Here is a 24,120-nt window from a genome sequence, read left to right as displayed (position 1 = left end):
CTAGGGATGGATAGCCTAGTGATATGCCACCTATGTCTGTGACTGGTTGCTATGGGTAACAAAGGTGAGTTTGCTTTTACACAATCCACAGTTTTGATAAAGAAGCTGATTCTTTTTTAAACTGGAGAAGCCCTTCAGCAAGCCCTACACTCGGAGAAGCCCTTCAGCAAGCCCTACACTCGGAGAAGCCCTTCAGCAAGCCCTACACTCGGAGAAGCCCTTCAGCAGAAATCTGTCAGTAAATCTGACTATATGTAACCCAGTCCAGGGCTACATACTGCTGCCTGACACAATGTAAATCATACCTGTCTTAGTATTCTGGGGATTTCCAAAGTGCAGAAAATTGACTTTTATTCATATGCAAATGTGGTCTTAATGTGCCCAGCAGGGCGTGCATAACTGTATAGGAGCCCAGGCACGCCTTCTGAAGGAGCCCAAGCCCTCCTCTTCACTTGTTCCCAGTACCTCCCCTTGCTCCATCCAGCCCGCCCCCTCCACTGCAACGTCACAATCCTCCTTCAGCTCCGGCCGGCTGGTGAGCATTGTCAACGGTCGGTGCTTGCGCACTGAATGCCCTGCGGTGGGCATCAGCCTCACATTTAGTGCGCATGCCGGCCGGAGCTGAAGGAGGGTCGTGGCGTTGCAGAGGAGGGCACGGGCGCCTATACAATTATGCACGCCCCGCTGGGCACATTGAGACCACATTTGCATATGAATAAACGTTAGGCCCCTTTCACACGGGCGAGTTTTCCGCGCGGGTGCAATGCGTGAGTTGAACGCATTGCACCCGCACTGAATCAGGACCCATTCATTTCTATGGGGCTGTGCACATGAGCGGTGATTTTCACGCATCACTTGTGCGTTGCATGAAAATCGCAGCAAGCTCTATTTTGTGCGTTTTTCACGCAACGCAGGCCCCATAGAAGTGAATGGGGCTGCGTGAAAATCGCAAGCATCCACAAGCAAGTGCGGATGTGGTGCGATTTTCACGCACGGTTGCTAGGAGACGATCGGAATGGAGACCCGATCATTATTATTTTCCCTTATAACGTGGTGATAAGGGAAAATAATAGCATTCTGAATACAGAATGCATAGTACAATAGCGCTGGAGGGGTTAAAAAAAAATTGAAAAAAATTTAACTCACCTTAATCCACTTGATCGCGTAGCTTGGCTTCTCTTCTGTCTTCATCTTAGCTGTGTGCAGGAACAGGACCTGTGGTGACGTCACTGCGGTCATCACATGAACCATCACCATGGTAAAAGATCATGTGACGGACCATGTGATGACCGGAGTGACATCACCACAGGTCCTTTTCCTGCACACAGCAAATAAGACGACAGAAGAGAAGCCGGGCAACACTAGCAAGTGGATTAAGGCGAGTTAAATTATTTCTTTTTTTTAACCCCTCCAGCACTATTGTACTATGCATTCTGTATTCAGAATGCCAATATTTTCACTTATAACCATGTTATAATGGAAAATAATACAATCTACAGAACACCGATCCCAGACCCGAACTTCTGTGAAGAAGTTCGGGTACCAAACATGCCGGTTTTTCTCACGTGCGTGCAAAACGCAATACAATGTTTTGCACTTGAGTGGAAAAATCGTGCATGTTCCCGCAACGCCCGTGTGAAAGACGCCTTAATTTTCTGCACTTTGGAAATTCCCAGAATACTAAGACAGGTATGTTTTGCATTGTGTCAGGCAGCAGTGTGTAGCCCTGGACTGGGTTACACATAGTCAGATTTACGGACAGATTTCCTTTAACAAGCCATACACCTGCGGAAGTGGGGCGTGGCGTTTTGGGATTACACCCCTCTCAGATCACTACTAAGGGTACTTTAACACTTGCGTTGTTGGATTCCAGCAATCTGTGTGCAAACGGATACCATTTGTAGACGGATCCGGCTCACAAATGCATTGCAATACCGGATCCGTCTCTCCAGTTGTCATCCGAAAAAAACGGATCCGGTATTTATCTTTTTTCACATTTTTGAAGGTATGCGCAGACGGCAAAACCGGATCCATTTTCTCAGTCTAAAAACCGTACAGTGCCTGAACTGAAGACATCCTGATGCATCCTGAACGGATTTCTCTCCATTCAGAATGCATTAGGATTAAACTAGGACGGAACTCAATACCGGAAAAGTTTAACGCAAGTGTGACAGCACCAAAACAAGGCTACATGCACACGACGGTATGTTTTGTGGTCCGCAAAGAAAACGGATGACGTTCCATATGGCATCCGTTTTTTTGCGGATCCATTCTAATGCCGCCTATCCTTGCCCGCAAACTAGAAAAAAATAATAGGACATGCACTGTCCGCATCCTATCCGCCAAAAAACTAACAAATGGAACGGACACGGAGACAAACAACGTTCGCGTGCATTTAGCCTAAGTCCCAGGGATGTATTTTCTGCATGTGCCCACCGGACTAGAGAAGACCTCCCAAGTGTCCCTCGTTTGGAGGGACTGTCCCTACTTTTGACCCAAGTCCCACCGTTATCCCTAAACGTCCCCCTTTTTGATCTGCGGTACAGATTTGCATTATTACATTTACAATATTGATCCGGAAAGCGTTCGCCTGGTTCCCGTGTGTACATTAGAGCCCCCACCTTGTACGTTATTTCATTATTTGATGCCTTTTGGATTTTTAGAAATTTCTATATTCAGATCATTTTTCTGCTATAGCATGAAAGAAAACTACTGAAGTGCAGCAGGAAAAACGGACCCTCCACACCACGAAGCAAAAGTGTCCCCTCGGACCAGCCAAACAGTAGGGAGGCGTGCTCCTCCGATGAGACGGGCAGCGAAGGGGTTAAGGCTCGGCGCGGTCCCGGGCCCGACAAGCCGCACATGTAAACAACTCCACCACGCGGAGGTCTCAGCGACAGGCGCGTGGAGGGAAACGCTGCGCTTACCCTGCAGAGACCACCTGGCCCGGCTTCAGACACAGCTCCAGCACCACTCCGGCCCGGTCCGACTTGATTTTCCTCTCGGGGAGTCTGTGAGGCCTCCCGGCCTCGTCCTGGGAGCCTCGCTGCTCCTTGGGGTCAGCCCCCTGGATGGGGACTCCGAGGGCCAGCACGGAGCCGATCTGCACCGACATCCCAGTGGACACCTTCCATTCCACCAGTCGCATGGGTCGGGGCCCCGGGAAACGGACGTCGTTGCATGGACTCGCTTTGGACACTTCCCCGTCCTCCTGCGCTCTCCGCTGCATGCTCAGCATGTCCCGGCCCCTAGCCAGGCTGGGCCCTTCGCTCTCAGGCCACGGTCTCTATGGCAACAGAAGCGCCCAGGCGCGGAGCCGCAATGACGTAGGATGAGGAGGAGCCGCTGAAGCGCCCCGCGCGGCCACGGTTCGGGATTTGACAGGACAAGCCGAGCGGACTCTAGAGCTGAGGGGGAGCGGCACCCATGTAAACAGCCAGGCCGTGCCAGAGAGGGGAGGAGTCCGGCGCAGCGCTTAGGCCCCGCCCTCTAGCTCGCGGTCGGTGCAGGCACGCTGTAGTGATGTGGGCGGGGCTACGCTCCTAAGGACACAGTTCACCGTCTTCCCGCTTTGCTGAAATTAGCATTGCGTTTAGAGGAGGGGACGCATGACGGCGTGACGTCAGTCAGCGTGTAGAACGTAAATACGATGCTTGTCTGCGCTCAGGACGCCATGTTGGTAGAGGCGTTTAGTAGACGCTTGTTTCCTAGTGGGAGAAAGGACCTCTGATGACGTCATGGCCACGTGACGACTTTTTTTGTGGGAGGAGCAGTTTTGGAGTTTGATTAGGAAGTCAGTAGTTTGCCAGAGTTTCTCATTAGCGGCTGAATGTCGTTAGTAGTGGGCCGCAGCTGGGGTGCAATGCTATGCTTAGACTATGGACTGTGGGAATGCTAGGGTTCAGTGCATTGACTGGACTGTAGGTGCCCTAAGCTGTATTGCTTTGAAGGTGCTATCATTTGTAGGGTGCTATGCTCTGCCTCAGTCAGACTTTGGGCTTGCTTGGGGGCAGTGCCGTGCTCTGACCGGGCGTTCGGTGCGCAGCAATTCTCTACATTGACTGTGGGTGCATTGGGCTGCAATGTCTGGTGCTGCCATGCTCTGCATTCACCAGGGAATCACGGTGCCCAGGTACGCAATTCTGTGCATTGGCTGCACTGGGGTGCAATGCTATTCGCTGAGACAGGGCTGTCAGTGCTCTGGAGTGCAATGCTATTCGCTGAGACAGGGGGCTTGGGTGTACTTGAATTATAGCCTCTGTATTGAATGGAGTGTGGGGGCACCCCAACCGATTCTTCGAAGAAATGTTGACCTCCACTGTTCACCATTTGCCTACGATTTGTTGCAAAGAGTGAAATCCACATAGAAAATACCCAGCAGGAGTTGTCGGGCTCTGTATCTGAAAGGGAGTCTTTCACCTAAACTGACCATTATAGGACACTAACACCATGATCTGCATTATAGTCCCCATATTGGCATGCTACTTGCCGTATAGCTGTCCGTCGCTTATTTTTGCTTAAAACAAAAAACACTTTTACTCAATATGTTAATTAGCTCTGAAGGTGCCCAGGGGCGGCGTTCAAGCGGCCGGTGCCCAGGCCCCTTGTCGCTTTTCATATGAAACCCCTCCCCTTTCACCCCTGTGGCCCGCTTTAGGTTCTTCAGAAATCCAGCGCAGTTCACAAGATTCGCTGCACCTGCGCACTTTATTCCCCGTTATGGGCAGATGCACTAGAGCGTTTAATGCTCATGTGCCGGAATGGGGAATGAAGCGCATAGGCGCGGCGAATCTCGTGAACGGCACTGGATTTCTGAAGAACCTAGGGTGGGCCAAAACGGTGAAAGGGGAAGGGTTTCATATGAAAAGCGATGAGGAGACTGGGCACCGGCCACTTGAACGCCGCCCCTGGGCTCCTTCAGAGCTAATTAGCATATTGAGTAAAAGTGTTTTTAGCATAAATAAGTGACGGACAGCTATACGGCAAGTAGCATTCCAATATGGGGACTATAATGCAGATCATGGGGTTGGTGTTCTATAATGGTCAGTTTAGGTGAAAGACTCCCTCTACATCTGCACGGCAGGCCAGTTTTTACACCTCCTGACCGGAAATCTGCATGTCGCCTCTAAGGGCTTGCCCACAAAGTGAATCGGAAGTCATGTGAATTTTCTGTCCGGATGTGTTCTGCCAGAATGCTATACCCGGAAGTGATGTGGCTGCACCGAAAGTAACGCAGCCGCATCGGAATCGGCTGGAGGAGGGTGTGTGCGGCGCTGCGCAAGCGCACATCCACTGGTAAATAAAAATTACAGCACCACAGCGGGAGAAGCGTGCGCCAAACCAGCCGGGACACACTGCGCGCATTCTGCTAAGGTATAGTATTCTGGCAGGCCACATTTCTGAAGGGTCTGAGCCCTTCAGAAATATGGCCTGCCAGAATACTATACCTTAGCAGAATGCGCGCAGTGTGTCCCGGCCAGTTTTGCGTGGGCACGCTTCTCTCGCTGCGGTGCTGTAATTTTTACTAGTGGATGTGTGCATGCGCAGCGCCGCACACACCCTCCTCCAGCCGATTTTGATGAGGCTGCGTTACTTTCGGTGCAGCCACATCACTTCCGGGTATAGCATTCTGGCAGAACACCGGCAAAGCGAGTGAGAACCAATCTCGTCTACGTGACGCATACATGTTCCATGCACAAAATAAAATACTGTGCTGTTTGGTTTTGTTTTTTAAACCTGTGACATGTCAGTTTTGGGCATGAAATTTTCAGGATAGGCCTGTGATGGCAAACCTCCGGTGCTACAGCTGTGGTAAAACTACAGCTCCCAAGATGTACACTCCGTAGAAATGAATGGAGCGTGCTGGGAGTCGTAGTTTCACCACAACTGGAGTGTCGGAGGTTAGCGATCACTGTGTGATTACGGCGGGGTGATCGTCTGTTGAGTGTTTCAGTGTAGCTCTGGTGCCTGTAGTGCACTGAACCATCGGCTGTGTAGTGCTTAGAGCTGGTTACTGCAGAACTGCTCCCGAAGTGAACGTAAGCAGACCCGTCCACTACACGGTGTTGTTCTGGCGCTGCAGCTACCTTAAAGCAACCGATTGACTAGTGTTTTGTGTCAGACCCTACCGATTGATCTTCATGGCCTGTCTGGAAGGCCATCAGTATAAAAATCCTGGAAACCCTACTATATAAATAAAAGAAACACTTTGGTACGTAGCCTGTATTGTCAGCGTCGCTGGTCCTAAATGTGAAGTAAGCAATGTTCACACAAACAGTCAATGCGTCTTCGGTGTAGGACCGCGCTGCTTTTTTCACAATATTTGAATTCTTCACTCTAGCACAAAACCGTCACCATATTTGAACACAGATTTGGAGGGCAATTTGGTTCTCTGTGTGCAAATATGCTGACCGTTTTGTGCTAGACTGGAAACCCTACTGAAGACCTATTCAGTAAACATCGGCGCACTCCGCTTTTTCCCGACAGACTGGTGGTTGGGACTGTGTCTCGTCTCGCGTTGGTAAAGGTGAGATGAGAACCCATTTAAACATTTTTAAATAATTTTGAGTGGTTATTTTTATAATGGCATATATCACCTTTATGTATAGATAAGACGAGACCCACCATTCACAATAGGTGATTGTCGAGCCTTATGTATTCTTCCTTGTACAATGACCTCTGCGCAGGTCACAGATCATGCCTAGAAAACTCTCCCATAGAAGTCAATGAGGTCCCCTCTAACTATTGTGTCTATGGCCCATGGGGCGGCCATAAAGCAATTTTTTAAATGCTTTGTAAATGCTGTTAATAACAGATTAGGCAAAATGGCCGCCCCTGTAATCAAGGAAATAGAATTTAAAAAAAATCTGCAGTCAGAAAATAAAAACGGATTAGGCTACTTTCACATCTGCCTTGGTTTCCGTTTTTGAGATCCGGCAGAGGATCTCAAAATTGGACCAAAGCTGTTCCGTTTGATTTAACACATCAGGATGCATCCGTTCCATTAGGATGCGGTTGTGCTAAATCGAAATGAAACAATCCGGATCAGTCACTAAAAACAATGTACTGTAAGTCAGTGGGTGACAGATCAGAAAAAAGGGATGCAGCACCATTGACTTACAGTACATTGTTTTTAGTAATGGATCCGTTTGTTCCATTTCGATGACTAGACACTAAACCGCAGCTGTTTTGTGTCCAGTCACAAAACGGAATGCTACCGGAACGGAATTCATACTGATGCATCCCGAACGGAGCATACCCCATTCACAATACAATGGCCCTAAACGAAAAAGTTTAGCCCGATTTTGCTGGGTCTCAAAAAGGAATGCCAAAACGCTGATGTGAAAGTAGACTTACCAAATAGGATATGTTTTTATCTATCTGGTTTTAACTGACAGGAAAAAAAAAAATTGACACATTTCCTTTAAACGGTCATTAACTTTTCACATAACTTTGCATAAATCAACAGTACAAGCAACCCTAAGAAACTTTGTAATATATTTTTATCAGAAAAAATATATCTTTCTCCTGTTATCAGCAGTTTTTTTTTGTCTGGTAAAAAGAGAGGATCCCAAACAGAAACTGAATGGATCCCATCATGGTCCTTGGAGTCGGTTCAGCTCTGTTCCTGTTAGTTCGGCCGGGTTCACATCATGTTTCAGTCATATGTTTAAGGTACATGAAAAAACTTGTACTATAACGGACGCCTTAGACAGATGCCATACTGTGGCAGCTGTCACCATAGAGTTCCATTGTAGAAAAAAATGTATAATTTTTTTTTTTTTTCTCTAGACTTTGCAGGATGGAAAAACGTGGTACACTACGATTTCCCATTCTGCAAAAATACGTATACATTATGTTTTTTACAATGGAACTCCATGGTGATGGATGGCATCTGTCTGAGGGATCCGTTAACATACAGTTTTTTTTTTGTTTTTGTTTTTTATACGTTAAACATTATGACAAAAATCCAACCCTTCCATTATTTTCATTGTTCTGCTTATCTAACAGAGCAGAACAACAGAAATAAATAGTGGTGGTGTGGACGGGCCTGAGAGGGGTATGCAGGGCAGGGCCGGGCCGGTTCAAGGTGAAATGGGGCCCTGGGGCAATTGCCCCCCTTGCCTATATTAAAGCGCCAGCCATGATGCAGGGAGCCATTACTGGTCTAAATAACATGAAGCAATTATGGCGAAGTGATAAAGTCCAGTCCAATATGGTGGATCTTCCCTGTACTTTATCACTTGGCTATAATAGCCTGCTGTGCACTTACTACACCCTGCAGCACATACATCACACCCCCCACTACATACATGAGTGTGAGATGTACGTGATGTGTGTAGATCTCACCCTGCGCTACATACATTACACACATGGATATATTGCTGCACTACATACATTACACACATGGATATATTGCTGCACTACATACATTACACACATGGATACATTGCTGCACTGTCACCTTGTGGTGCCGGTCAGACTGGATGTCCGGGCTCCCCTGCAGTTGTCCAGCACTCCATTTGTCTTCATTACCACGCCAGGTTTGCTGGCACAGTGCTGCCCCTGCTCTCCTCATACTTCGGGACTCAGGAGCTGGCCCCTCCTCCTTTCAGCTCCCGTCGGCTTCCCCTGCTGCAGGGCGCTTAATCGCTCTGGCGCCCGCCCAAACTAACAAATAGCAAAGCTCCTTACTGTATGGAGCTTTGCTATTAGTTATTTGAGGCACAAGCAGCATCACTGCGCGCCCTGTGCTGCTGAATGTAGGTGAAAAGTCTAAGGTGTATTGGTACGCCTTAGACTTTTTTCAGAGAGTAAAACAGCCTGAACAGGCGTCTATGACGCTTGTACAGGCGTGAGTGCGACCTCTGCCCCCCCCCCCCCCCCTCCCTCCGATTTAAGGAATGTTTTTTTTCTCTTTGAGATTTGTCTTGACGCTATCGAGCACAGAGCAGCTCACTGAGGGATGGGTTTACACATGTCAATATACACTGACGAACAGAAGTATTAGAACACCCTGCGATTCTGCAAGTTCTCCCGCTTAGAAATCATGGAGGGGTCTGAAATTCACATTGTAGGTGCATTCCCACTCTGAGAGACCAAATAAAAAATAAATAAATCTGGAAATCACATTGTATGATTTTTAAATAATTTATTTGTCTTGCACTGCTGAACATAAGTATTTAAACACCTAGAAAATCAGTGTTAATATTTGGTACAGAAGCCTTTGTTTGCAATTATAGAGGTCAAACATTTCCTGTAGTTCTTGACCAGGTTTGCACACACGGCAACAGGGATTTTGGCCCAGTCCTCCACACAGATCTCCTCTAGATCTGTCAGGTTTCGGGGCTGTCGCTGAGCAAACACAGAGTTTCAGCTCCCTCCAAAGATGTTCTATTGGATTTGGGTCTGGAGACTGGCCAGGCCACTCCAGAACCTTGATATGCTTCTTACGGAGCCACTCCTTTGTTATCCTTGCTGTGTGCTTCAGGTCGTTGTCATGTTGGAAGACCCAGCCATGACCCATCTTCAGTGCTCTGACTGAGGGAAGGAGGTTGTTCCAAAATCTCACAATAAATGGCCCTATTCATCCCCCGCCTAATACAGTGCAGTCGTCCTGTCCCCTTCACAGAGAAGCACCCCCCAAACACGATGTTACCACCCCCATGCTTCACAGTAGGGATGGTGTTCTTGGGATGCAACTCATCCTTCTTTTTCCTCCAAACACAACGAGTGAAGTTTAGACCAAAAAGTTATACTTTGGTCTCATCTGACCACATGACTTTCTCCCATGCCTTCTCTGGATCATCCAGATGGTCATTGGTAAACTTCAGACGGGCCTGGACATTTGCTGACTTGAGCAGGGAAACCTTCTGTGCAATGCATGATTTGAAACCATGATGATCAGCAATTATAATACACAGTGGCACAATATGAGAGATTTTAACTAAATTCTGCTGAGTCATTATGTGCCACCCAGATCACGTTTTCTATTTAATTCTCGTGGCCCGAAATGGGGCTTGACCCAGTGTGGTCATTGCAGCACGTGCAAAGTTATAATGAAAACTGCCAATTTTTGTGATTCAGCTAAGAAACAAGTCTACAATATAGTACACTTCATTAACTGCAGTACATATGGAGTCATTTATTATGCCACGTGCCCTTGTGGGCTTAAATATGTGGGAATGACCACACAAGAGCTACACATTCGCATTCAGGAACATCAGAAAGATATACGTGCAGCTTCAAAGATCGAGAACCATGAGAGGGACAAGATTGCCAAGCTGAAGCCGATGGCAAGACACTTTCGACAAAAACTTGGCAAGAGTTGAAGTTTCGTGGTATCGACAGGGTCTTGCCTGGCTCCCGAGGAGGTGATCTGTTCAGACGCTTGGAATAAGTGGAAACTAAGTGGATTGTCAAACTGAACATGCAGATGCCACATGGTCTCAACAACAAGATTCCTTTTGCATCCTTTCTGTGATCCTTGTTTTTATTATGTTTGCTAATTTGATGGTGGCCGGGTGTGTGTGGTAGTGGTGATTTGGACTAATGTGTGTTTCTATTTTGTAGGTCCTTATGCTGTTGGTCTTTAGGGAGGATTTGAGGTAGACCACCTATGCCTTTGGATGCGGGTGTATTCAGTCCCTCAATGAAGGAAGTGCAGACAATGTCTCTGAATGGCGTTGGGACGAGGAATATATATTATTTTATATATATTTTTTATGTGTTATATATCCCTTCATATATTTTTTATGGGTTAAAATCATGCTGTTTCTATTTGAGATTAGGGTCATCATGTATGCACTGTGTATTACCTGCATAGAAGAAGTGATTTTTTTTCCACCTACTCCATGTCCCTTGCAGTTTTGAGGTGATGTAATATTTCGAGCAGTGTATAAAAAAGGAAAGATCTCACCTTGTGATATCACCTATAGTCATCACATGTAAAATGGGTATTCACCATCATGTTTTATCCAGTTCTCACATCAAGCATACTTAATGTCATTTATTATTCATAATTTATTATTCATTTTTGATTCATTATTATTTAACAATTTATAATTTCTCTTTTCATACTTTCACATTTATTTAAAATGTATTTTATCTTATTTTTATCTTCACTAATTGTTTATTTTATACATTTCTGTTTACACATTTTGCACTTCACACATTTTTCATTTACACCATTTAGTCTTGCTATGCACTGTATCCATGTCATTTACTCTCACATCCCACATATGTAGTTATTCTGTTTTTGTCTTTTATGTAATTTTCACTTCTAGTAGAGGGGTATTAACATCTAGGTACAATACATGCCTGCATATCGACGTTGTTGCTAACTTCATTGTTTTCCTGGTACTGCATATTCTGTTATATTGAGACGATTTCCAGCCCTGCTGCCCTCTCCTAATATGGCGTGCGTGGTGCCCATGGACTCCCAGTGCATGCATCAGGGTTGCAACACCGCTCCGGGCTCCGTGAGGATGGACGCCGCAAAATCTCGCATGACTCTCCTCCTCCAGACTTTGGCATTGGCATGCGCTCCCTGGTCGCGTGGCGGGAGGTCCATGCACCATATAGTGAACGGCGCCAGTTAAGTCTTTAGTTCCAGGTGAGGCATGGCTTGCAAATTACCTACCGGCGCTCGTGCCAGATCTGTGATTGGCCAGACACTCTAATGCGATGGCTGTCTCTGCCCTACATATAACCAGCATCACCCTTCGTTCTATTACCCCTTGAGGAAGCAGCACGCGAAACGCTCGTCAGGGTGTGGACTGGTGGTGCTGTCACCGCCAGCTCTGTGAGAAGATCTGGCAGACGTTCTTCTCTACCTGTTGTATGATGTTCTTTGTTTTGGTTTCACTTTCTCATCTCCTTTCCTTCTCCCAGCTGTCACCTATTTGCAATGATTGTCTCCCTTTATATTCCCTCCCATACTGCCTCACTTTGCGGTTTATAGTTAAATAAGATGTCGCACTAGGAGAAATGGACCCCAAATCGGTGCACCTGTGTATTGAGACCACTCACTAAATAATAAATAGTGTAACAGGGCACTCAAGAAATCGTGACCATGTGGTTGATACAATTTAAAGTCTTTATTACTGTTGTAAATGATATTACTCGAACAAATCAAATGTTAAAATCGATAGATTAATTGGTAGAATAAAATATTCGATAATATAAGGACTCGAGACAATGTACTGCAAAAATCGACAATCATTAAAAACACAGTCTATAATTCGATCGTTCAGTCCGATCTTGGTGTATACACCTGGGTATCGATAAAATCCAGTCGAATTTATTATGTACCACTATCAATTACAGCAGCATCCCGCCGAAAACAAAGTAGGTAGCGGCGTCCCGCTATAAAGTTACTTGCAAGTAGAGATTACCTTATAATCGACCGAAGATTCTCCAGACTTTAAACTTTAGATCCTCTCCTCTCCTCGGAAGTGTCTGTGACACGATATATCAAGAGGTTTTCTTCGACGACTCTGTATTTCTGTTAGATTTTACTGCCAAGTCCACCAGATCTCGATCTTTGGGTGAAAAAGTCCGCAGTGATGTTTGTAACAGAGGTATTTTGTCGAAAGAGGCATCCAAATGTAGTCTGTAAGCTGGTCGGTTTAGGGTACTTTGTTCCTTCAATATAAAGCCCCCCATATAAGGTACGAGGGCATGCAATTGTCTACCATAAAGACTTTTGCATGGGCATAGCAGTCAGGAAGAGCTCTAGGGGTTTTATAGGGCTCACCCATATGCTCCTTAGTTTGGGATCAAGCCAGTCGGATGTTTATTTATAAGTTCCAGCTTTCTGCAACACCATACGTGACAGGTGCATGTCTGGTGGGAAACTCTTTTTGGGTCAGTACAGTGCTTATGATTATGACTTATTATATGTCAGTCAGTATTTTCATTTAGTGTTGTGACTTATTCACATATCATTTGTGTACTCAGCCTGGTGAATCTTTGTTTGCCATTTATACAAACTTTGTGGTGATCCGCTATATGGTATTTATGTATTTAGTCCCGTTATTTATTAATTGTACACTGGTGTTATTCATATTTATAATTTTTTCACTATGGATGTATGTAGCCTGGGTATTTATTAGGCACTAAACTCTGCTGTAGATACTAAATCTCTCAGCATTTCTTGAGCCAGCTGTACATTTTGCACTGAACAGCGTATTTACTGACCATGATATATTTGCACTAGCACTTTATTATCCTGTCAACAGTCATGTACTATCAGTCATTTTTGTTTTAATACTTTAATTGTTGTGTATTGTCTTTCATGTGAATCGATATTATGAAGTGATGTACCAATAAAATATTTTTTTTTATATGTGCCGTATTTTTCGCCCCATAAGACCTAGGTTTTTGAGGAGGAAAATAGGAAAAATATATTTTGAACCAAAAGGTGTGCTTTTGGTGGGCTTTGAACTAATGGTAGCCTGTGAATGACACTATTGTGGGGATCTGTGGATGACGAACTGTTATGGGGTATCTGGATGACACTGTTATGTGGTATCGGATGACACTGTTATGTGCTATCGGATGACACTGTTATGTGCTATCGGATGACACTGTTATGTGCTATCGGATGACACTGTTATGTGGTATCGGATGACACTGTTATGGGGGATCTGTGGCTGACACTGTTATGGGGGATCTGTGGATGGCATGACACTGCTATGGGGGATCTGTGGATGGCATGACACTGCTATGGAAGATCTGTGGATGGCATGACACTGCTATGGGGGATCTGTGGATGGCATGACACTGCTATGGTCGGTGTGGCGAAACCAACCTCGCCACTGGGTTTTGGAGGGGCCTGGCTACCAGCCTCTTGCCTCAGGATTATGGCCCATACCAACTTTAAAGGAGAAGACAGACCGGCCGCACAGCTTAAATCTGTCTTTGGAATTGTATTTTATGTTATGTGAGGGTACCCAGATAGCTAATTTTATTGTATTCGTGTAGTCTGAGTGCCATTCACCTAATAATATGCACTCAGACTTGAGCTATCTGGGGATATGTTAAATGTCTGTGTTTACTGTAAGGGTTGTGACATTGTATGTTTAAATGGTGATTTCTGTCCTGTTGTCTCCACATATGTATTGGCGATTTCCCTTTGTCCTGAGAGATAATTGAATTGCTCCTCGGGTGTCTCCAGGGCAGAGAGGAAACATGATGCATTGTGGGGATGTATTGTCTGTGTATCCTGAATTGCTGCATATCTGTCCTGTGTCACAGTCTTCCATCTGGTCCCCTAGGGGCGTGTCCACCAGATGGGGACCTGCATAAATATGGGCGGGTAGCCCTCCATAAAGAGTGCCTGTTTTATCCTTCATCATGTTGAGGCTGGTGTTTGGGTAACTGATCAACACTGGGGGATTGCTATATGCTGAAGATTTGCTATACTCCCCTGGCATAACTACTAGCTCTTGTAAGAGCTGTTCCTGCTCTCTGGCTGTAGGAGAGGTTCACCCACTGGAGCCTTGTCGTAGGTCCAGGGTTGGTAGGAGACGGTGAGGCCTCAACCAAGCTTCGGCGGTTCGTGGGGTCTGCAGTGCTTACGGTGTCAAGTGGAGTGCTTGGAAACCTCGGGAAGCACTAGGAGCATCTATCGACGGAGGTGCCCGGTCTGGGTGCTAGGAGATCCGTTACAGTGGGTATCTGTGGATGACAGATAAATAGCATTTTATGCTATGTGTCATCCACAGATCCCCCCCCCCCCCATAAGTGTCCCTGTGTATTGTGAATGACCCCTAATACAGGGGGTGGGGGCTGGCATCTACAGTAGTTTTGTAATGGCAGCGGGGCGCAGTGCAGTCATTGTATTCTATTGCACCGAGCCCCGCTCACTGTACTAATCATATCTAACTACAGGCAATGTTTAACTATAGAATATCTTCAATCCAGCAGCCTGTACTTACGTCCATAGCAGGCAAGAGGGCGGGCGGGCACTGGTAGCTTAACTTACTACGTCATGCGCCCGTGCGGCCTGCTTTATTCATAAAGTGGGCGGAGCAGGCGCGTGACGTAGTGAGTTACGCTGCCAGTGCCCGCCCGCCCTGCCTCCTGCCTGCTATGGACATAAGTACAGGCTGCTGGATTGAAGATATTCTATAGTAAAACATTGCCTGCAGTTAGATACAATTAGTACAGTGAGCGGGGCCCGATGCAATAGAATACAGTGACTGCACTGGGCCCCGCTGTCGTTACAAAACAAGACGCCGGCCCCAACCCCTCCTTCCTCCGTGCTGATACACCACCGACCGCATGCTGCACAGCGCGGTCGGAGGTGTATCAGTGGAAACGGCAGCATTCGCCCCATAAGACGCACTGCCATTTTCCTCCCACTTTTGGGTGCGTCTTATAGGGCGAAAAATACAGTATATGGTGTTGATCTAGTTTTTTACATGGAGACTCGTGTATTTTTTTGTAGGTTATGTTGCTGACTTATATATGTTTCGCTTAATGTATAACTCTTTTTGGGAAATAATTTTTTGGTTTTTCATGCTTGTTGGTAGATATTCCCAATATTATGGATTTTCGTGCTAAGGAATCTGATTGGCTTTCACAAGTAACAAGGATCTTTAAGAGCGATGCCGCAATGAGCCTGGGCTCAACATAACCGGATGTCCTAGAGACACAAAATTTTCCATATCATCACCACGACGGCCATACAAGGAGATTGACCCCTGACCTCTGTAGGGGCAGGAGGCAGAGAAAGGTTTAAATACCCCCCTCCCACCACCAAACACCAGTGTTTCCTGTCCCTACAGAGGACAGGGGCGGAGAAAGGTCTCCGCAGGCAGCTGCCGTGGAGATGAAGGTCCAGAAGTGGATGGAGTCGCGTACCTGCTTTAGCGGGACCCACCTGTCAGCCCGCGGTCTTGTACTAACGCCGGACAGGGGGGAAAGGGAGAGACTCTCCTCCGGTTGATCTGGGGCCTGCTCCCAGAGCACGGAACGCCCGCTGGTTCACCGAAACCATGCCGGCTTGTGCGCCCTAAAATTGACGCCCAGGTAGCTAGGGTCAATATAAAGACCAGCCTACCATTTGAGGATGCCTCTCAGCTCAAAGATCCACTGGATAGAAAGGCTGACGGCCTATTGAGAAGGTCCTGGGAGGTGGCCATGTTCACGCTGAAGTCGAACATAGCAGCCACATCAGTTGCCAGATCTATGTTCATCTGGCTCTCTGAGTTAGAGAATAGGGCCTCCAGCGAATCCTCAACAGATGAGATTGTGAGTGCCATCCCCCTGTTAAAATCTGCTACAGCCTTTTTAGCGGACGCCTCTGCGGAGTCGGTACGTTTTTCAGCAAAAGATGCGGGTCTGTCCAATGCAGCTCGCCGTGCCTTGTGGGTGAAATGCTGGTCGGGGGACAAAGTGTCAAAATCCAGACTATGTGGCATCCCCTTTTCTGGAGAGCATGTCTTCGGACCAGAACTAGAGAAGATCCTAGAAAGGGCCTCCGATAAAAAGAAGGGTTTTCCGGAGGAAAAAGTCTACAAAAGGAAGTATCCCTTTCGTGCCCCTTCCAACCAAAGTAGTCAGTACACTGGTAGGGGCAAGTCGGGCCGTTTCAGTTACCCCAAAGGGGGGAGAGGTAGGGCTCCCGCTTCTGCCCCCCAAAAAGGAAATGGAAACCAGTGACATCAGGGTAGGGGGAGATTGAGGATGTTTTTTCCCCGTTGGGAGGAGATATCCTCAAACTCCTGGGCTCTGAGGATTGTAGAGTCAGGTTACAAAATACAATTCTCGGACTCTCCCCCAAGGAGATTTCTAGTCACCAAGGTTGCGATCCCAGAATTCAATCATCCTATTCACGTGGGTATTCGGGAACTACTCGCAAAAGGGGTAGTGGTGAAAGTACCATGATCCGAACAAGGAAAGGGTTTCTATTCAAACCTCTTCCTAGTGAAGAAGGAGGGATCCTACCGCACAATAATAAACTTAAAGTGCCTGAACAGATACATTACCTATCAAAAATTCAGGATGGAGACCCTAAGATCTATAGTCCCTCTGCTCCAGAACAATTCAGTAATGTGCTTGGTCGATCTGACCGACGCCTACTATCATGTACCGATACATCCCAGCTCTCAACGGTTCTTAAGGTTCGCGGTCAGAGACCATCTCGGCAGAATCCTTCATTATCAATTCACCTCTCTCCCCTTCGGCATATCATCAGCCCCTCGAGTTTTTACAAAGCTAATTATCGAGGTAGTGGCTTATCTAAGGAAGGAAGGTCTGACAGTTTTTCCATACTTAGACGATTTTCTGATCTCAAACAGTTCCGCTCCTCTTCTGCAGAGAGATCTAAGTTTTTTCCGTCAAACCCTAGAGGGTCTGGGTTGGTTGATCAACATAAAAAAATCTCAGTTAGATCCGACAACAAAGATCCAGTTCCTGGGGGTTATTCTGGATTCCCAGAGGCAGATAACCTGTTTACCTCAGAGCAAGATACAGGACATCCAGAAGAAAATCTCCATCTTCAACTCAAAGAATTTCTGCTCCTTCAGAGACTCAATGAGTCTCCTGGGGATCCTCACATCCTGCATACCGTCTGTTCAGTGGTGTCAGATCCACTTCCGAACCCTGCAGATGTGGATCCTCAGGGTTTGGGACAGAAGGGAATCTTTCCTAGACCAAAGGGTGATCATCCCTCAGAGGATAAAAACCTCCCTTATTTGGTGGAAAGACAGGCTCAATATCTCCAGGGGGTGCAGTGGTCAAAGAATCCCTATGCCCAGATCACCACAGATGCAAGCCAGTACGGTTGGGGAGCGAAGGTCGGAGATGTTTATTACCAGGGAGTCTGGCCCAAATCTTTCAGTCTCCAGTCATCAAATCTTCGAGAATTGATGGCAGTCTGGGAAACTCTAAGGCAAGCAAAGAGTCATCTTCAAGGCCATCACGTAAGTCCTGTCAGACAATACGACAGTGATAAGGTATTTAAACCATCAGGGAGGCACAGGTTCAAGCAGCCTGCTGGAATTGTCGGCAAGGATATTCACCTGGGCCGAGGCGAACGTCCGGTCAGTGTCTGCAGTCCACCTGAAGGGGTCCCTAAATGTGGAAGCAGACTACCTAAGCTGGGCAAGGATAGATCACTCAGAATGGTCCTTAAACAAGGAAGTCTTCCTGATGATAGTGGACAAGTGGGGGAGACCAACAATAGATCTCTTTGCCACTCGAGTAAACTCAAAGTTGCCAGTTTTCTGTTCCCTACATCCCAGAGACAGCCCGAGATTTCTGGACGCCTTCTCTTTCAGATGTAACCGAGGTCTCCATTACGCTTTCCCTCCTCTTCCGTTAATACCAAGGGTGGTACAGAAGATCATATAGGACAGTACTTCAGTCATACTAGTGACACCCTACTGGCCAAAGAGGAGCTGGTTCCCAATCTTGTGGAACCTTGCCAGCGAAGATCCTTGGATTCTGCCAAAGAGACGAGACATCCTTCACCAAGGTCCGATCCTACACCCGGACTTTCTCAGCCTAGCAGCCTGGATCCTGAGACCCAGATCCTAAAGCATCAGGGACTATCGGATGCGGTAATTTCAACCCTAAAGGCTTCCAAAAAGAAGGTGACCTTTTCAATTTACCTGAAGATCTGGAAACGTTTCTGCTCGTGGTCGGGTTCGCCTTCACTGAATACCTCAGCTCCAAACATCCAAATGATTCTGGACTTTTTACAAAAAGGCTTTGACCTGGGATTAAGACCATACACACTCAAGGTACAGGTATCAGCCCTTAGTTGCTTTTACGACACCGAACTGGCAAGCCATAGGTGGATAAAGCGTTTCATGAAGGCAATAACTATCACATCCTCCATTTGAACCTCTGAGTGACTGCTCTTTGAAGCATAAATCCTACAAGACTGCGTTCCTGGTTGCCATCACCTCAGCCAGAAGAATAAGTGAACTACAGGCCCTTTCAATTAGAGATCCTTACCTACAGGTCCTGGACGACAGGATAGTTCTAAAGCTAGACCCGTGTTTTCTACCGAAAGTAGTCTCAAAGTTTCATAGGGACCAGGAGATCACTCTCCCTTCCTTGTTTAACAACCCATCTAATGATTGGGAATCTACCCTTCATTCACTTGATGTCAGACGGGCAGTACTGGATTATTTAGAGACCACTAAAGACTTTAGGAAATCAGACTGCCTCTTTGTCCAGTTTGGAGGAAGAAACAAGGGTCAGAAGGTTTCCAAGTCCTCCATTGCCAGATGGATCAAAGCTACCATCGCTTCTTGTTATTCCTTACAGAATCTTTCCTAGCCCACTCTACCAGGGCAATGTCATCTTCTCAAGCAGAAAAAGCCGGTGTCTCCCTTGAGGAGATCTGTAAGGCAGCCACCTGGTCCAGTATCCATACTTTTGCCAAACATTATAGGTTGGACCTTTTCAAAAAGACTGATATGTCTTTCAGACAAAAAGTCCTTCAGTCTGTGTCCCCCCGTAGATTATTTGATATACCTCCTTGTATGGCCGTCGTGGTGATGATATGGAAAGCCGGAATCAGTACTTATCGGTAATTCATTTTCCATGAGATCACCACGTATTTCCCTCCCTGTTAATTACCTGGGGGTTGATATGATGAAATATCTTCTCCTGTTTATTTATTTTTTTCACGTGTGTATCCACCACCCTTTACTCTGGTATTTTGGAAGCACTGGTGTTTGGTGGTGGGAGGGGGGTATTTAAACCTTTCTCTGCTTCCTGCCCCTACAGAGGTCAGGGGTCAATCTCCTTGTATGGCCGTCGTGGTGATCTCATGGAAAATGAATTACCGGTAAGTACTAATTCCGGCTTTTTTTTAAAATCTATACAAAAATAGGACGAAAACATGGTGGAATAAAGCAGCACTGGAACAATATTTGATTAAGGAAATGACCCCAAGAGGTCTGCGGGTACAAGTATATCCATCCTTTCCACTAGATGGTCTACTTAAACAAGGATGGGAAGACACGTGCAAATTGTGCTTGTGCACCTTAATTAAATTACTTGTAGGATATGAAAAGAAGCTCCTCGAGGAAATTGAGAAATCAATTGGTCCGCTACAAGAGAAGTTGCGTGAAGTGGCAGACTCTGAGGGATGTGCACGATTCGAACAGGAATTAAACAATGAATATTGCAGATGGGATAAGGAGATCCAGGAAAAAAAAGCAAGGACATTTCAAAGAGATATTCAGGATTATCAACAAAATAGGATCTTTTCAATGGCAACATTGGTGTAAGACATGTAGGTCAGAGGCCAGCTCAACAACCTCATCAGACAACAGTGTGTCACAATAGCTATTCACTGCCCCAAATACGTACAACAATGAAGAGAAAATACAATCATTCTAGCGACTCTGGAAACAGCGAACTTAAAGGGGTTATCTGAGTTATGGAAAAAAAAACGTATAAAACTCATCAGGACATATATATACATTAGTTAAGCTTGATTTCTTAAGAGAAAAACCCATACTTACACCTTTGCATTGTGTTATTCATGCTTTGTGTACATGCTGCAGCAAACCTGTGGGGGTGTGTAACAACAATGACTGAGCTGTCCCTCATTAATATTTATAGGCGTGAACAATCTGAGCGTCCCTGCCCCCCTGCTCTGCACATCCTAACTTTGCATAAAAAAAAAACACATGATCATCTCCTAGCTCACACAGGCAGAAGATCTTCCTGTCACATTGCTATATGACAGCTATATGTATCTAAGCTGTGTGACAAATATATGTATCTAAGCTACATGACAGATATATGTATCTGAGCTATATGACGCTATATGTATCTAAGCTATATGACAGATATACAGTACAGACCAAAAGTTTGGACACACCTTCTCATTCAAAGAGTTTTCTTTATTTTCATGATTATGAAAATTGTAGATTCACACTGAAGGCATCAAAACTATGAATTAACACAAGTGGGATTATATACATAACAAAAAAGTGTGAAACAACTGAAAATATGTAATATTTGTGAAGTATAATGGTTTTCACTTCACAGGGCACACCTGTGAAGTGAAAACCATTTCAGGTGACTACCTCTTGAAGCTCATCAAGAGAATGCCAAGAGTGTGCAAAGCAGTAATCAAAGCAAAAGGTGGCTACTTTGAAGAACCTAGAATATGACATATTTTCAGTTGTTTCACACTTTTTTTTATGTATATAATTCTACATGTGTTAATTCATAGTTTTGATGCCTTCAGTGTGAATCTACAATTTTCATAGTCATGGAAATAAAGAAAACTCTTTGAATAAGAAGGTGTGTCCAAACTTTTGGTCTGTACTGTATGTATCTAAGCTACATGACAGATACAGTTGCAATAAAAAGTATGTGAACCCTTTGGAATGATAAGCAGTCTGCTTAAACTAAAAGGGGTATGTGGACCCCTAGACTAATGACATCTCCAAGAGCTAATTGGAGTGAGGTGTCAGCCAACTGGACACACCAGACATCCCAAGAATATTGCTGAACAGTTCTGTAAAGAGGAATGGTCAAGAATTACTCCTGACCGTTGTGCACGTCTGATCTGCAACTACAGGAAACATTTGGTTGAAGTTATTGCTGCCAAAGGAGGTTGAACCAGTTATTAAATCCAAGGGTTCACATACTTTTTCTACCTGCACTGTGAATGTTTACATGGTGTGCCCAATAAAAACATGGTAACATTTAATTATTTGTGTATTGTTAGTTTAAGTAGACTGTGATTTTCTATTGTTGTGACTTAGATGAAGATCAGATCACATTTTGGATTATTATTTAAAACCTTGTGTTCAATGTTTACCTTCCTATGTACGGGACTCCCACCAATTTGTGCAGAAATCCATATCATTGCAAAGGGTTCACATACTTTTTCTTGCAACTGTAGCTTAGATACATATAGCTGCCATAAAGCTTAGTTACATCTATCTAAGCTATATCTATATGACGGACAATGATTTACTTTGTGATGTTCCTGGGGGTGGTTTTGTTTCTGATGGTCGGTGGAGTAGGGCAATAGTAACTTGCTGAGGCTGCCGACACTGGTAACGATCGCCAGACACAGAGACAGGGGAATGGGCACACTTGTGGATCACAGGGAGGGAGCGGGCACACCATTGAATCTTTCTGCACGGCTGCCAGCACTGGTAAGGATCACGCATTCGCGATCCCTCACAGGAGCCGAGGCAGCAAGAGGGGGGCGGGCACACAAGGCTCTGACAGTTAGTGTATAGAGCCGGACCACTCCCTAAAGCAGGGAGAAGCCTGTACACGAGACGTCAGCAACGGAGCTTGGTAGATGACGTCAGGGGTCATTTGACCCGCATCGGCCGTGGTGAAACACGGCAGAATAAATATTGTGAGTAAATTACAAATGTGTTTTTAATACTTTTATAAGCCACCTTAACATATATTGATATAACTCGGACAACCCCTTTGAGGTAATTCATTTATCTAAATTACAATTTACTAAGACTCAGTGGAGGTTTTATCTTTGGGGCTGTCCTTTAGTCCAGTATTGGCCTATGATAATTTTGTGGCCATAAAGGATACATTTCTGTTTGTTAGAAAATTGATTTTCTAAAAGCATTATTCTAAGACCGTGATTTATGATATTTTTTTCAGCCCCGGAGGAGTTGGAAACACTCAGGAGGTTAGAATCTCTATTCGCTGAACAAGAGGTAGGTGTTTCTAAATTTCCACCATTTATTCACTGCCGGTCGTCCACATTCCCCCCGTCTCTTAGTCTGCCCATTGAGATGTTCGTCAGAATGGTGGTGATGGAATTATACAAGCTTCCTGGCGGACGAAAATATGACAATTTAACGAAAGATCAGAGATATGCATTGAAACAACTATAAGAGATGAAGGCCTCATGCACACGACAGTTTTTTTTCACGGTCCGCAAAAACGGGGTCCGTGGGTCCGTGATCCGTGACCGTTTTTTCGTCCGTGGGTCTTCCTTGATTTTTGGAGGATCCACGGACATGAAAAAAAAGTCGTTTTGGTGTCCGCCTGGCCGTGCGGAGCCAAACGGATCCGTCCTGAATTACAATGCAAGTCAATGGGGACGGATCCATTTGATGTTGACACAATATGGTGCCATTTCAAACGGATCCGTCCCCATTGACTTTCAATGTAAAGTCTGGAGTTCTTTTATACCATCGGATTGGAGTTTTCTCCAATCCGATGGTATATTTTAACTTGAAGCGTCCCCATCACCATGGGAACGCCTCTATGTTAGAATATACTGTCGGATATGAGCTACTTCGTGAACCTCAGATCCGACAGTATATTCTAACACAGAGGCGTTCCCATGGTGATGGGGACGCTTCAGGTTAGAATACACTACAAACTTTGTACAAGACTGCCCCCTGCTGCCTGGCAGCACCCGATCTCTTACTGGGGGATATGATAGCACAATTAACCCCTTTAGGTGCGGCACCTAAAGGGGTTAATTGTACTATCATATTCCCCTGTAAGAGATCAGGGCTTCCAGGCAGCAGGGGGCAGCCCCCCCCCTCCCCAGTTTGAATATCGTTGGTGGCACAGTGTGCCCCCACCATCGCCCCCCCTCCCTCCCTCTATTGTATTAAATCGTTGGTGGCACAGTGTGCCAACCACCATCGGCCCCCCTCCCTCCCTCTATTGTATTAAATCGTTGGTGGCACAGTGTGCCAACCACCATCGGCCCCCCCTCCCTCCATCTATTGTATTAAATCGTTGGTGGCACAGTGGCCTATGATAATTTTGTGGCCATAAAGGATACATTTCTGTTTGTTAGAAAATTGATTTTCTAAAAGCATTATTCTAAGACCGTGATTTATGATATTTTTTTCAGCCCCGGAGGAGTTGGAAACACTCAGGAGGTTAGAATCTCTATTCGCTGAACAAGAGGTAGGTGCTTCTAAATTTCCACCATTTATTCACTGCCGGTCGTCCACATTCCCCCCGTCTCTTAGTCTGCCCATTGAGATGTTCGTCAGAATGGTGGTGATGGAATTATACAAGCTTCCTGGCGGACGAAAATATGACAATTTACAAGACTGCCCCCTGCTGCCTGGCAGCACCCGATCTCTTACTGGGGGATATGATAGCACAATTAACCCCTTTAGG

At 45.7% G+C, this 24,120-nt stretch overlaps 1 protein-coding gene across 2 annotated transcripts in view; it reads right to left on the bottom strand.

The window, feature by feature from the left end:
- Window positions 1–8,587, bottom strand: part of CTDP1 (CTD phosphatase subunit 1) — a 110,868-nt gene extending 102,281 nt beyond the window's left edge. The window contains exon 1 of one of the 2 annotated variants that reach the window (XM_044293363.1): window positions 8,465–8,587. In XM_044293363.1, the coding sequence (XP_044149298.1) occupies window positions 8,465–8,532 (68 nt within the window). In that variant the 5' untranslated portion in view covers window positions 8,533–8,587. Of the gene's footprint in view, window positions 1–2,927; window positions 3,661–8,464 lie in introns of those variants that run through there. The other variant, XM_044293362.1, reaches the window with a different exon arrangement.
- Window positions 8,588–24,120: the final 15,533 nt, after the last annotated feature.

Source organism: Bufo gargarizans, chromosome 5, assembly GCF_014858855.1.
Source record: "Bufo gargarizans isolate SCDJY-AF-19 chromosome 5, ASM1485885v1, whole genome shotgun sequence".
In the NCBI taxonomy this organism is placed as follows: domain Eukaryota; kingdom Metazoa; phylum Chordata; class Amphibia; order Anura; family Bufonidae; genus Bufo; species Bufo gargarizans.
The sequence above is the reverse complement of the archived record's forward strand: the minus strand, read 5'-3'. Positions and strand labels throughout refer to the sequence as shown.